We start from the raw sequence: 16152 nt of genomic DNA on the forward strand, positions 1-16152 counted from the left end.
CACTTTGTGGATTTGCTATAAGCTGTGTTATAATCTCTGCTGCTTCCATTTGGAGTCTCCAGATAGACTACATAACTTCTATTTGGAGTTATGTCACCTGGAAAATTAAAAGAAAGCTTTTTAAGACAAGTTTAAAGCACCAGGTAATCTCTTTTCTCATGTCTACTGAGAAATGGGTTAAGCTTCAAAATCTGAAAGTGTTTTTGTGTCCTAAATATTGCTACCGTGAAAGTTTTACTTAAAGAAAACTAGAAATCTTACTACCATGTTCTTACTATTCTATTATGAGCCTTCATTTCTTTTCTTCTACCATTACAGGACATTGGGTCTCCTCATGCTTCTGTAGGGAGTCCTCAGGATGGTCAAAAGGTTAAGCTTTTCACCTTTCTTCTCCTTCCAGTCTTTGACTGTGTCGATTTTTGTCTGCCCTTCCTTTTGTGCCTGTGTATCTGTCTTTTCTGCCCTATGTTAGTTATACCTTTTTTTTTTTTTGGATGATAGGACTTAAAGACAATGTTATGATCAGTATGTACTTTAGTTTAATACCAGATTAACAAAATTACTATCATATGATTTTTCTCATCATGTAGTTACGAAGTTGAATATAATCCTGTTGTTAGTGGGTACTCTGAACCTTAAATTATGAAAAATTTTTCACTTGTTATACCTGTCTAGGAAAAATACAAGGGCTAGTTCTTAAACTGGTGAATTTGATAGGAATCAAACAAAACAACTTGTGGTATAGTTTTTGCCGTTTTATTCATTCCATTGTATGTCTCCCCTCAACCCACAAACTGTTTTTTAAGGGTCAAGTAACTTATTTAAGAGAAAACCTAGTTTAAAAATCTTATATTTGTTAGTAAAAGGGATTTTTTTTTTTTTTTTAATGGGCTGCCTTCTCTGCACTGCACATGTAAGCAAGAGAACTGTAGGGTCTACCTTAATCCCTAAAGGACGTTGATGAGTTCCTTGCTTTGCTTTTATTTATTTATTTATTTATGCCAAAAATTTGACTGGACTTTCAGTCGTGTTTCTCTTTTAAGGAGGGTAGAAATAGTTCCAAGTAGCTGCTGAGCTAAGGAGGGGGTCTAGAGGCTGTATGAGTGAAAAGAAAACTGTGCCATTTTTTCTGTCATTCCTTTGATAAAATGCCATGTAACATTGCACCTACTTGCCACAGGTACTGGGGCCTTCTGGAGATGTGCACCACTCTGAATTGATCTTTACCCTATGGAAAGAAATCAGCGTTCCACTGTTTTATTTTTATGAACAGTTCAGGAATATATAACCTCTGCCTTTTTCTGTTCTTCTCTCTGCTCCCAAAGAGAGAAAACAGAAACAAGCCCATCTTCAGAGATTTGTTTGTTTGGATGATAGGACTTGAAGACAATATGAAATAGCATATATACTTACTTCCAGATGTTTTTTATTTTATATGGAATTGAAATGGGCCCAGATTATGTTTTTTAGCTCTGTCTTTAGGATGTCTTATTGCAGAGGAGGATAACAGTAGTGAGATACATTGTACCACAAGGGACTGAGATTGCTAACATGACCTTTCTTTGTTGGATATAGGAGTACAAAGTCTCCAGCTGTGAACAGAGACTCATCAGTGAAATAGAGTACAGGCTAGAAAGGTCTCCTGTGGACGAATCAGGTGATGATGTTCAGTATGGAGATGTGCCTGTGGAAAATGGAATGGCACCGTTCTTTGAGATGAAGCTGAAACACTACAAGATCTTTGAGGGAATGCCTGTAACTTTCACATGCAGAGTGGCTGGAAATCCAAAGCCAAAGGTGAGCTGAAAACCTGGCTTTTTACAAGTCATATTTTCTGAGAAAGAGTTGAGCTTCCAAAGCGCAGCGTGTACAGTAGAATGAGGAGATGTGGACTACCTTTCTCACTATTCATGATGTAAATGTCTTAAGTACCAAGGAGCCCTGGTGGAGCAGTGATTAAGTGCTCAGCTCCTAACGGGAAGGCTGGCAGCCTGTTTCAGTAAAGATTTACAGCCTTGGAAACCCTATGGGGCAGTTCTACCCTGTCCTATAGGGTCACTGTAAGTTAGAATCCACTCCACTGCAATGGGTTGGTTTTTTTTGCTTTTTTTTTTTGCTTTTTTTGGTTAGGTTCAGGGCTATCTTCAGGAGGCATTAGAAACCAAAAGAAGGGGGTGGTGGAGTTTGGGCTTGAGTAATAGAATAGGAAATGAATAATTGGATTCTAATTGAATAATTGACAGAGAGCTTTTCACACACCTACATCATTTACTGCTCAGGTAAGGTTAACATTGTTACTCGCAAATTGCATATGACTAACCTGACACTCCCACCCACACCACCACCCATTGCATACAGAGAAATAACGCTCACCGCTGGTTGTAAAAACTTCAAACGTTTAATCTACAAAGCCAAGGTTTCCTGTATTTACAGAGTGAGGTCGGGTATTCAGAAAGGATAATCAAAGGAATGTCTTATATTGTAGAAGACTAGGCTGACCGGGATGTGAGCCTTCTCTCTGCAGATATGTAGAAATGCTGGTTAGAGAGCTGCCCTACCTTTAATGGAGCCCTGGTCGGGTAGTGGTTAAGAGCTACTGCTGCTAAACAAAAGGTCAACAGTTCCAATCCACCAGCCGCTCCTTGGAAACCTACAGGGCAATTCTGCTCTGTCCTTTAGGGTCGATATGAGTCAAAGTCCACTTGACATCAAAGGGTTTTGGTTTATCTTTAAAGGAGGAATAGAGTAACTCTGTTCACCAGCCCAGCAAAGCAATATACCGGATTACACTTTTCCACAAAACTTGAGCGGGGGAAAAAAAAGCACCATGAAAAATCGAGTCTCCAGATTTACACTATGCCGTGATATGGAGGCAAAATCAGAGAGATTAACATGAAATTTAGTCCCAAATGATTAAAAATGTAATGATTTTGAAATAAGAAAGATGGAAATTGCCCTGTAGGACACTTTTACAGCTTGGGGCATATCAGGCTTCTGCAGGTCAAAAAAAAAAAAAAAAAAACCCCATTGCCGTTGAGTCAATTCCAACTCATAGTGACCCTAGAGGGAGTAGACAAAGTAGAACTGCCCCATAGGGTTTTCAAGGAGCACCTGGTGGATTCGAACTGCCGACCTTTTGGTTAGCAGCCCAACTCTTAACCACTGCACCACCAGAGTTTCCAGGTGAGGAGAGAGGAAACACAACTGAACACGAGTTCACAATTAAACGTTGCGAACCATACAAGGAAATGAACCACCATGCAGAGAGTCAGTAGCACAAGACACAGGAGGACAGAAGCTCAAGTATTACACAATACTGTACAGTCTTAAGGAGACTATAAAATAATATTTAAAATGACTGAAACAATTTTAAAAGCAATAGCAACTACAATGAAAGAACAGAATGGTAACGAACAGGAAAATTTGTAAAATAAGCCTATAGAAATGAAAAGTGCAATCCCTGAAATTAAAAGCTGAAATGAGAATTAGTAAATGGAAGAAGGGAAAGTGATACGACAGTACCTGACACCTGCATGTGAGTTCCCTATAGCTCCAGGCATTATTTTGTTTTCAGAGTCGTGAAGGCAAATTTTACCATCGTGTTCTTTCCCTAAGACCTAATTCCAGCCCCATAGTGAGAGAAAGTCTCATGATTAAAATGTGAGCTTTAGACCAAAATCGAGCTGCCAGAGCGAAGAGGGGCACCTCGTGGTTTGTTTTAAACACCGCCGGTGATTTTGCACGTGACTTTGGTCATGAACCTTTTGCCCAGTTGATAGGAATGTTCTAAGATACAGAATGGGCGCTGATGTTCCCAGAGGCAAGAGTCTACGTAAACGTGAGCAGTACAGTTGGGTGAGGTGATAATGAAGTACCATGTGGTGAAGCCAGCAATTCCTCCTTGATTGTGAGGCTCATGGATCAGCGTTTGGACCTTGGCGTTTGAATAGAAACTTTAGAAAAAATGCAGACAGATTTAAGAAGCCCTTGGGTGAGCCTGGTGGTGCAGTGGTTAAGAGCTTGGCTGTTAACCAAAAGGTTGGCAGTTCGAATCCACCAGCCACTCCTTGGAAATCCTATGGGGCAGTTCTACTGTCTTATAGGGTCGCTGTGAGTTGGAATCGACTCCACGGCAATGAGTTCACTTTTTTTTTTTTTGGATTTTGGGTGAGCCTGGGTCAAAGATCAAGGAGCTGCTGGGAGTGCTGATTTCAAGGCAGTAGCCAAGAAGAGTGGGGGAGTGGGGACAAAGAAGAAGAAATGGAAAGAAAAAGGTACATTTGGATTTTTAATAAGAAGAAGCTAAGAGCACTACTCTCATGAGAGACGCAAACCTAAGGTCATCAGACAGAGCCCGGGCGTAGGCAGCAGATCACCTGGGGCTAGTCTGAGCAGTCCGGTTTATAGGTAACTCTGATGTGAGTAGGTTATTAATCCATTTGTGTACCTGAATTGCTGGCTGATAATTATCTCCCCTGAATATCAGTATCAGTCATAAAAATATGGAGTACTGTCAATTCCAAGAGAAACTTTGCCACTTTGGCATCCTCTTTCGTTACAACGGCCCTGTCTGCCAGATGTATAACTCTTACACCTAGATCAGAAATACTAATAAAATTCTTAGAGCTCCATGAACTAGTGATCTCGTTTAAAAGCAAGGGAAGGAAGAGCTGTAGAATAGGCAGTCTGACCATTTTTTAATTTTCTTTTTAGTCAAGATTTATTTTTACTCTAACAATTTTTCACATTTAATTTTCTATCAACCTAAATTACATTATTGTTTGGAAATTATTGTAGGTAAGTCTAAATACTACGTGTTTTCTTTAGCACAATGGGGAGAGCTGACAGAAGCTTTCAACGGTTCAGCATATGCTTCTTCACCCAGAATTAAAGCAATAGAGTTGCCACCAGGCTTTTACTGGTGCCTCCCTCTCCACCATGTTTTATTTGTCTCATACAATTCAATCAAATGATTGCAGCTGTAGGTCTGTTTTCATTCTCTAAAACAACTTTTTTACCTTCAAAAGTAATATATATTAATTGTCAGTACATTTGAAAACAAAGAAACAAAAAGAAAAATGCCTTTAATGCTGTTGCATAAAAAAAAACACTTGTCAACATTCTGGCATATATCCCTGCATATAAATAGCATTTGAACGTAAACCCATTGCCACTGAGTCGATTCCAACTCCTAATGACCCCATAGGACAGAGTAAAACTGTCCCATGGTGTCTCCAAGACTGTGAATCTTGACGGAAGCCGACTTCCACGTCTTTCTCCCTCAGAGCAGCTGGTGGATTTAGTTAGCAGCTGAGCACTTAACCTCTGCACCACCAGGGCTCCTTTGAATGTAAATACCCACTTATATACATTTTTTTTTAATTAAAGGATATATAATTTTTAAGCTAAAATAGAATTAAACTCATTTGTTACCTACTTTTTTTTTTTTTTTTTTTACTCAACAATCATCATATTCGGGTGTTTGGTTTAACATCTGAACCTGAAAACTTGATTTAGCTCTGCAGACTACACTGTTACTATTTATCAGTCAGTCACCCAAATAGAGTAAGTCTACACACACTCTTAATCTTTAATCCCGTTTCCATTCACAGATCTATTGGTTTAAAGATGGGAAGCAGATCTCTCCAAAAAGTGATCACTACATCATTCAGAGAGATCTCGACGGGACCTGCTCGCTCCATACCGCAGCCTCCACCTTAGATGATGATGGGAATTACACCATTATGGCTGCAAACCCTCAGGTGAAGACGGGGATAGGGCTGGGCTCAGTTCTGTGTATTAATACCTACAGCCATTTAATTGGACAGTGGAACTGTTTAAAAGTAGAGTCATACTGCTTCGGCTTATGAAAGTATTTTTCCAAATTCCCCATCCATCTTGGTTTCAGAGGATAGAAAAGTTATTTGTTTCCTGCATATTTATTCCATCAGGTAGGTGTTCCTCTACAGGAATGATTCTGGTACAGCCGTGCATTTTTTCCACAGCTGTTATGGAGGGCCCACTATAAATGCCTGCTGTGTACCGTGTAGACAATGGGGTTGTAGTGATGTGCAAGACAAAGTCCTGAGGTAGAAAATCAACCAGTAACAAACACACAAATAATATAATTTCAGGTAGCACTAAGTTCTACAAAGAAAATAAAGGATGAGAGGGCAGAGAGAGAGAGACCCAGTACTGTGTGGACTCTAGAAGAAAATCACAGTAAAACATTTAAAAAGAAACACACACATACATCAATGGAATTTAAGTAATGTGTAAGTGTAGACAAATTATAATTTTGATAATACCTATATATAGAATTCAGGCATTTTTTATTTCCATCGGAATGTTTCCTCTTGTATTTGCCCTAATACTTAAAAAAAAAATTACGATCAAGAAATCAGTTGACTATCTGGGATTTAATAGTGGGCTACTAGCTATCATGATCCCAATTCAAGCCTGCAAATTCTATTTTATTGAGTATCTTATATATAGCTTGTCTATTTTAGGCACTATGCTGGGTACAGAGGACACAAAAATGAGTAAAGAGTGATTTCGTACTTTAAGAGCTCGATGTGTACCAGGGTAATTTTACTAAGTCTCCAGAAGTCATGTATATAATACATTTTTTTTTAAGGAGGATAAAAATAACAATTTGATCATATAACTAATGAAGATTAGCCAGCAGTCATCTTATCTTTTTAAGACCTTTAATCTATTTATACCGTTCATATTTCATTATTTCTTTTGAAGGAAAGATTTTGTGTTAGAAAATAATACAAATAAATTCAGCAAAGCTTACAAACGTTTAAGAGTCTGTACAATGCTGGTGGCATACTGGTCAAGTGCTACAGCTGCTAACCAAAGGGCCAGCAGTTCAAATCCGCCAGGCGCTCCTTGGAAACTCTATGGGGCATTTCTACTCGTGCTTTAGGGTCGCTATGAGTCGGAATCGACTCGACGGCACTGGGTTTGGTTTTTGGCTTTTTTTGTACAATGCTTATTATATTCCGTCTTAGTCATCTAGTGTTGATATAACAGAATTACCACAAGTGGATGGCTTTAACAAAGAGAAATTTATTTTCTCAGAGTCTAATAGGCTACAAGTCCAAATTCAGGGCATCAGCTCCAGGGGAAGGCTTTCTCTGTCAGCTCTAAAGGAATGTCCTTGTCATCAATCTTCCCCTGGACTAGGAGCTTCTCCAGGCAGGAACCCCGGGTCCAAAAGACGTGCACTCTGCTCCCAGCACTGCTTTCTTGGTGGTAGGAGGTCCCCAACTCTCTGCTTGCTTCCCTTTCCTTTTATCTCTTGTAAGGTAAAAGGTGGTGCAGGCCACAGCCCAGGGAAACTCCCTTTACATTGCATCAGGGATGTGACCTGAGCAGGGGTGTTACATCGCACCCTAATCCTCTTTCACCACAGGAAGAGATTATGATTTAAAAATCACAAAATGGAGGACAACCACATAATACTGGGAATTATGGCCTACCCAAGTTGGCACAGACTTTTGGGGGACACAGTTCAAATCCATGACATATTCCAATGTCTTAACTGCCGTATAAAAATGTTTTCCTGCGGCAATATTAGGATTAGGATAAAACTGAAATTATGCAGCTAATCAATATTATGGGGATAAAATTATCTGTGTTCCTTAATCCTCACCTGGGATCGTGCTATTAATTTCAAGGTATTTTTCCTAACAAATGTTTTAAATTGTTATTGGAGTAAGCCATTTTATAGAACAAAAGAATGCAAATGGAAAATTGCAACTGTGTCTACCGCCAGTCTTCTCCGAAGTATGCTAATGTATTTTTACAGGTGGAAAAGTTCTAAATGGGGAAGGACCAGGTGCTCAGGGCAATGGTAGTCTCAAGATGTGTGCGGAGTTCAAGGCAGCAGGCCAGCCTCAAGGGTCCATAGACTCTGATCATTTAAACTCTTCTGACAAACTATAATGAAGTTAGTAGATAAAGGAGGGCTGCTGAAGATCCCCTTGAAAACATAGGCAAAGGAGGAAAGGAAGGAAGTCAAAAGGAAGGGACACACCAAAGACAGACCAGGAACGCAGAGTGATGCTGAGCTTACTGAAGAGCCTAGGACCTGGCAGGCGGACTGGGTAAGGGGTTAAGAGCGTGAACTTTGGTATCAGGCAGAACTGAGTGGAATTCTCTCTCTGCTGCGCACTTCCTATGTGATGTTCAGCAAGTCACTTAACCTCTCTTTGCCTTAGTTTTGTCTTCCATAAAATGAGAATAATAATACAGATTTAAATAGTGCGTGTGAAGCACTCAGTACACCTCATACCTAGTACGCTTTTAATAACTGTGAGATAGTATCTTTATTTTTACTCAAAGACACTAGTTACCCTGCCTTAGAGCAGCAGCCCTGATTGCTGGCAGAGCCTTTGAAGCCAGGATGTAAAGGATCAGCTCTGTTTTGAGGTATTCCACTCCCACAGTATCTTAGAGAGTAAGCGAGTCCGTTTGGGGTGGGATTTCCCCCCGGCATGTTGCTGGTGTGTGGTCTTCTGACCCCCTGGCTTTTCCTCTTCACTACTCCCGTGGGAAAGGACTTAGGCTGTGCCACATCTGCCACAGCTGTGGGCTTGGGTAGAGGAGCTGGGGGATGGCCACACCCCCCCACAGCTGACACAAGCCACACATGAAGCTGGGAAGCTGCTCTCTGCTCCTAGCACACTCAGGGCCAAGGCCCACGAGAGAGCGGTCACTGCCCTCATTCCAGGCCCCACTGAGTTCTGCTGCTTAACCAAATCCCAGGCTAACCCCATGGTTAACCCACTCTCTTTCTTTACCTCTATTCTATGGAGAGAAGACAGAGAGAGGAGAAGTGGACCAATTTACATCAGGTAGCCAAAATCCCCTCCCTTTTCACAGAAGATTCCATTCTACCTGTGATTTAAGCATAGGGCAGTGGGACCAATGATCAGAGTAACCAGAGCAATTCCTAAGACCTAGAATTCTGTCTCTCCAGGTTGGTTGATCCACCCGATATTCTAATTCGGAGGGCAGGGCTATGAGTCTCCTTTTCTCCCTGAATAACCAAAGGAGGAGAAACTCATGAACCGAGCCTGAGGAAATCCTAAAAGTGGACATTCAGGCCTCAAACATAGTGTGTGGATGTATATTCCATTAAAATTGCTGTAAGAAAATGTTGATATTTACGCCACTAGGTAGTAAATGTCATTTCAATTCCTGAACATACTGCCGCTCCTTGGAAACTCTATGGGGCAGTTATACTCTGTCCTATAGGGTCGCTCTGAGTAAGAATTGACTTGACAGCAATGGATTTTTTTATTTGATATTGAGCACATGGCCTGGTTCATTTTCATTTCACGAGTAAAATGCCTGCTTTTCCATCCTGGGGTCTTCAATAAAGATAGGTCCAAACACCAGGTGTTGGTTTTATGAGAACACCTAGAATTGGAAGGAACTTTACTACCCTTAAAGAAACAAAGGGGTGTTTAAAAAACTGACCAGTGGCAGACCACTCTTCTATCCGACCTTTGGTGGTATAAGTTATCATTTCCTGCTATAGGAATACCATCACAGGAATGTTTAGCACTGTTGTAATCTCAGCTGTATAGCATCTGCTATTGTATATTAAGGCCTTTTCCATCCTTTAATTTGTAAATTAAAACTTGATTTAAAAGAAATGTTTCCTAAGTAGTCACTGAAAGAAAGATTCCCAGGTAAAGCTCAGTCTTTCAGGCTATTAACGCCAGAAGCAGAAAGTGTGGTCACCAGGACACTGAAGCTAAATCCCCACTCCGTTGATGCCCTTTGCTTACCTTGGATTTTTTTTTTTTTCCCACATTTTAAAAGTATTTAGGTTTGAAAAAGAAGACAGCTACATCTATTTTTGTAGTACACTGTAGACTGCATGATGTGACATGACCAAGGGAAAGAGGAAAAGGCTGGAGTGGAAAAATTAGTCCAGTAATAAAACACAGACAGGAGAGCTTTCCCGAGCAGTGGAAAATAATTACAGAACGCAGCCAAGAGAAAGGGTGAGAACCAAGGAAAGAGGAAAACACGAACGTTTAGCAGAATATTTTATAGAACATGATATTTTTCCACCTGGGTTAATCTTTTGGGACTAAGAAACACTTAGTTGACTGCATCCAAACTCTACTTGGGGTAGAATACACAGCTCTAACATACACTGGCCTGTGTACCATTCTGTGTGCAGCTCAAGCAACTCATGAGAGACCAAAGCAATCACATAGCTCAGCGAAATCGTGAGTGATTATGCAGTTACAGCAAACATAATGCCGAAACAAAGATCCCAAATGCAGTCTATTCTCGTCTCTAATCCTCTCTTTAAGGCACAACTGACTCTCAACACGAATGTTTGACTTTGTTTTGTGGCGTTGCTAAGTTACTTGTATTGCACTTGGGTTTTGGAATGGCTGTTTTGCAGCTTACTCTTTCCTCGAATTGCATTATGTATACAAGTGGCAAGCTTTTATACAGACCTGTGTGCCACAAGTTACATTTCATAAACTGTGAAATAGAAATGTTGTTTCCATAGTATGTAAATAATTGGCCTTGCGGGAGGGAGGCATCCAATAATCTTTATAAGCTGGATATTTAATACAGAATCGCTTCAAGAATTCAGACTTAGTATTTGTACTGTAGCTCTCAACTCCGTGGACTTGTTTGCAATAGAAAGCAACACACAGCTGAGATAAATAGAAAAAGTTGGTTTGTTGATGGTGTTTTGTTTTAGCATTATAAAGTTTCCTGGCTCATTCCAAGGTTTACTTTAAACATTCGCTTCCATTATTACTTCATGTGTTAATAATAAAGCAGGTAGAAATGAGAAATTTAATCAATGCAACACCATTCATGCGCCTCAGCCTACTGATGATGATGACCAGGGTTAGTTCGTACGTTCATATGACTGAAAATGATTCAACTGTAATTCTATATGGCTCTAAGATGCTTCTCGTAAAAAAGACATTCAGGCTTGAAAATCTAAACATTAATTAGGGCACATTGGAAGCATCTCTTCAAAAATACTTCCACTGAATTCTGGATTTTTTTTTTTTCCTAAATAAAAATGTCAACATTATCCAACTTCTTAGGATGTTTTCTAAATGCTCTCCATCATTACTTGGTTAATAACATATTTAGTCGATAACACTGTATTAATCAAAGGAATAATTCTGCCTCCTGAAGATCACTTCCTCCTTCTGGATGTTCGAAGTGAGAGGAGGGTTGGTATAGGAGTCAAGATGTGACCCCTGGTAACATATTCTTTTTTGTTAAATCTGCGAAGTTAAGGAAAGATTCTAGGACAGTAGCTTTGCACATGGTTCTAAGCAGTAACAGTGAAAATCTTGAAAACAGTGTAGAAATGGGTCATTTTTCCAGAGTAGCAAGCCAACCTGTTTACCCTATTTTTTTGAGAGGGAGGGTTTATCCTAATTACAAGCAAATAGAGTTGAGCAGGACAGCTTCTGTCTTCCACCTCACACTTAGCCATGTACAGAAACAAACGTACTTTAAATAGGACTGGGTACCTAGCACCTTTGAAGCTCTAGCAGAAGAAGGTAAAAAGGTTGGTCTACTTTCCACAGACTCTGCCTCCCCTGCTAAGAGTATTTTGTTTCTCCTCTGGACAGAGTAAAATACATCCTAATACCAAAAACAAAAAAGAGAGAAAGAAGAAAGAAAACTCCATGACATACGAAAAAAAAAATAATTGCGTTTAACAAATCTTTTGAGTTATTATAATTACACTTACGTTCTGTACTGCAATAATTTAACATTTTGAGCATTTGCTACATGGGAAACACAATACCAGGCACTTTACACATACTAACTCACTTCATCCTCAGAAGAACCCAGGCAGGGTTAACTAGGTGGCATGCAGACACACAGGGGAGGAAACTATCGCTTTTATAGGTTACATTATCTGCCTGAGGTCGTCTACCTATAAGGGACAGAACTGTGGTACAAACCCAGATGAGCTAATTGCAGAGCTAACGAAGGCCTTAGTGAAGGTGTCTGGGGCTGAGCATCGAGAACATTCAGGAGCAGGGGAGACAGTGGTTAAAAGAGATCTTTGAGGAGGAGATCAGAAAAAGAGATAGGTGTATACTTCAAGTAAAGTTTACCCACTTGGAAATTTTTATTGGGGTCAGCCAAGCTATTTGGACCCTTCAAACTCATTTTGATGCATATCTATGCATATACAACATCTCAGACCTACAGTATCACTGTGCCAGTTACGATGAATTTAACAATGATAATGTATGACATCGAGTACCATTTTTAACAAGTAACGTTTATGACATCAAGTACCATTTGATATTTTACAATACCTTCTTAATTACTTAATCCTTACAACAGTCCTGTTTTTTACCAGTGAGGAAACAAAAGCTTGGATAAATTCAGTAACCTGCCAAACATTTTAGGAACTTTTTTCTTTCGGGGGGGGGGCAACCTACATCTGCGTCCCCAAATTGAAGGTTAAAGTTTGGATTTAACTTATATGGTGTCTTTTTCTAGCCACATAAAGGGTTAGTTACTATTCACTTCCTTTGTGGGTCCTCTGGGTTTCATACAACAACAAGAACAAAAAAACCAAACCCTTTGCCGTTGAGTCGATTCCGACTCATAGCGACCCTGTAGGACAGAGTAGAGTTTCCAAGGAGCACCTGATGGATTCAAACTGCTGACCTTTTGGTTAGCAGCTGTAGCACTTAACCACTATGCCACCAGGGTTTCCTTCATACGACAAGGAAAAATATATCCAAATTATATGCATTCTATCACTGAAACAGCAAGGCAAATAATAAGGAAGCCATATTCCATGTCAGTACAGTTGAAGCTTTTTACGTAAAACAAAGCATATACTTCCTTGTCCTCGAGCTCCACAAAGAATTATGGATCTTATATGTTGTTAAAGGATCTAATAAGATGCATCAGTTGGGTAATTTATCCTGGGGGCCTCCTACGCAAGTCACACCTAGGTTTTCTACAGCAGATATAGATTTGGAGGGGTTCTTAGCTGCCTTCGAAGTCGGCTTCGACTCATGTACAACTAAATGAAACACAGTCCACTGGTGTTCCGTCTTCACAATCCTTGCACGCTCGAGTCCATTTCTGCAGCCCGTGTGTCTGGAGTGCCTAAAGGGCTCAATTTCCGGTACTATATCAGACCAGACAGTATTCCGTTCTGATCCACAGAGTTTTCATTGGCTAATTTTTGGAAGTTGATCATGAGTCCTTTCTTCCTAGTCTGTCTTAGTCTGGAAACCAAAAAAACCCAAAGCTGTTGCCATTGTGTCAATTCTGACTCATGAGGACCCCATCTGTTACAGAGTAGAAGTGCTCCCTAGGTCTTTCTTGGCTGCGGTCTTTACAAAAATAGATCGCAGGGACTTACTCTGGAAGTTCTGCTGAAGCCTGTCCACCATGGGCGACCCTACCCTCCTGGTATTTGAAATACCAGAGACATAGCTTCCAGCATGGATACAACATGCAAGCTACCACAGAATGACAGATTGACAGATGGGTGGTTGGCTAGATGAAATTAATTTGGAGATCTTGAGCTATCTTCAGGAATCCCAATTGTATGACAAGAGCTCAGCATGAGAGAATTTGGTATCTTGTGGCCTGAGCTTTAGATACAATAATGTTATACTTCATTTCTCCTTGGAAATTTTCAGTAGAAGCAATGAGACCTCAATGGCAAATACTGTAATTGTTAGAGGGAGTCACATAGCTAGTGGTATAAGACTAGTTGAGTTTGTTCCTTTACAACTACCTCTTCTTTCTATATGGTAATTCCTAATTCTTACATTACTGTGTGTCCTTGCCTTTTCTGGGTGGTTATAGCCCTAAAGAAGTCCAGGTTTGGGGAAATCTGACTGGATTCCTGCTTTGGTTGTGTGTGTGTGTGTGTGCGCATATTTCCCCGTGTTCCCTCCATGAATGCCTCCTGCCCCACCCCAGTCGGAACTCAGAAAGCGGTTCTTCAAAACACGCAGAGCATCCCTGCTTCTGTTACCTGCCTATTTTAGCAACTTGCAGTGGAAGTGGGAGCCAGTGGTGGAATTTTAGTATAAGTGTAAAAGCACATGAGGGCTGCTGGTCAATCCTTAGAATTCACTAAGTCTAATCATTAATCTCCTTCTCGTTTCCCCTCCCGTACTGTTCCCTTTTCGCCATGTCAGAGCTGAGACATATATCTGCTCATTCTCAGGGAAGAGGAAAGGGAAAAGTCATTTCTTTTGCTATATTTATTTAGTCTCCTAGGAATACTGCAGAAAAATATTCAGAGAAAGGGCTGAAACAAAAAGCCAAAGTAATGATGGCTGGTTTATCCATGTCTTCTGGATAAAAGCATTACTTTTGTCCATCCGTATGACAGCATGTATCAAACTTTTGTTGACAAGCTGAAGAGATAAAATAGAGCTTTTTATTAGATAGGCCTCTGTCATAAGACCTCCGTATTGTAGATACATAACTGCTCCTGATTTTTAAATCTCAAGTTTGTTGTTTTCACGAGAACACGGTGTTGTATACACTACTCGTGATGTTCCCTTGTCTTCCCTATGCAGTCTTCCAACATGATGCTCATTTTGTCATGCAACAGCTGTTATAATATATAGTTTTTGGAAGGGATGCCACTCACATTTAATAAGTATATTACTAACAGCATCTGACAGAAAACTAAAGTCTTCTAGTTTTGATTTCAGAATTGGCCACATCCAGGAGATATCTGACCATGGAAATGGGATCATCACAAAACAGTAATGTCCCCCTGCTAGAGTTTACGTGCTCAGTTTCATGTGTTAGGGAACCCCTAGTGATTACAGTTAATTCAAAAAGGATCATCACTTCTAATATCATTCTAGTTAAAGAGTAAAGCTTGTTTAACAGTTCAGAGAAAGAACTTATCACCTGAGTTCTTTAAATAAATGCAGAACTTGACTGAGGAGTTTAACTTGAGGAAAGTGCTTTTCTGAAAGGGGTTGCTGTCCGTATATGACACACTGCTTTGTTACGAAATAATGTCTTAAGGAGAATAGGACAAGAAACATGATAGTGTTTAATGGTTATAGTTTTTGCAGAGCAAATAATTTATTTTCCCGATGTCTAACAGGGCCGCATCAGTTGTACTGGACGGCTAATGGTACAGGCTGTCAACCAAAGAGGCCGAAGTCCCCGCTCTCCCTCAGGCCAGCCTCATGTCAGAAGGTACTTGATATGTTTCCTTCCCACAGGTCTAACTGTGAAATGCTGTGCTATTAGAATTGTAGTGTGGCCACAGAAGTGAATGTAATTGGAAGACAGAGTGTGAATACAAAGTTAAAGTGTGTGGCTCCTTGATTATTATGCTCCTTCGGGATTCAGAAAGGCGAAGGGAACAAATACTTGCTAATGTGTGCTAGGCCTGTTCACATATATCATCATTAGTTTGTTAAGTGGGACACATTTTATATGTGAAGAAATCAAGACTCAGCATGTTTAAAGAGCACGTTGACATGAAAACCCTAGTAAATGGTACACAGATGTTCAAAACCAAACTTCTCTAACCACCAGCTGTGTGGGTTGGCCATTATAGCAACAGCCATTAGGCTTCTTAAAATCAGCTAGTTTGTTAATGTTCGTTTTTCAGTTCCTTTAGTTCAAAAGAGTTTATTTTAGACCAAAATCTTACAGGCAAGATTTGCCATATTTTAAATACTCAAACAAATGTCTGCTAACAGTGGTGTTTGATTCTGTTCTTCTTTGCCCTACATTTACTCAAGGATAGCAATGGACTAATGGTAGGCAGACAGGGAAAGGATATGACTTCTTAGTAACATTTGCACTTAGAAAAGAATATGGCAAGTCAACTAGCTGTCCATTTAGGGCCCTATGTAGACATTTTACAGACAGAGCATCCTCGAATAGTGCTGGCTGGGAACTACAAGGCCATAGATACAAACACCTCTGATGAACGGAACACATAAAGCATGAGCATCAAACTGGTGGCATGTCTACACCTCCTTGTTTGCCTGGATCCACTGAGCCATATGGCCAACATTCGGAAGAGATTTCTGGTATCTCAGCAGGTCCAAATCTGATTCTAACTTTATCGTGGCAGTATCTCTTCACAGGAAGGCCTGTATC

General features: G+C 40.2%; 2 protein-coding genes across 6 annotated transcripts in view; one reads left to right on the forward strand and one right to left on the reverse strand.

The window, feature by feature from the left end:
• PALLD (palladin, cytoskeletal associated protein) overlaps positions 1-16152 on the forward strand; it is a 388152-nt gene that overhangs the window by 355995 nt on the left and 16005 nt on the right. For all 5 annotated transcript variants that reach the window (XM_049864820.1, XM_049864819.1, XM_049864822.1 and 2 more), the window contains 3 exons: positions 1576-1797; positions 5613-5762; positions 15140-15234. In XM_049864820.1, coding sequence (XP_049720777.1) covers positions 1576-1797; positions 5613-5762; positions 15140-15234 — 467 coding nt within the window. The remainder of the gene's footprint in view (positions 1-1575; positions 1798-5612; positions 5763-15139; positions 15235-16152) is intronic.
• CBR4 (carbonyl reductase 4) overlaps positions 1-16152 on the reverse strand; it is a 109722-nt gene that overhangs the window by 18918 nt on the left and 74652 nt on the right. The window lies entirely within an intron of this gene.

Source organism: Elephas maximus, chromosome 21, assembly GCF_024166365.1.
Source record: "Elephas maximus indicus isolate mEleMax1 chromosome 21, mEleMax1 primary haplotype, whole genome shotgun sequence".
Taxonomy (NCBI): Eukaryota; Metazoa; Chordata; class Mammalia; order Proboscidea; family Elephantidae; genus Elephas; species Elephas maximus.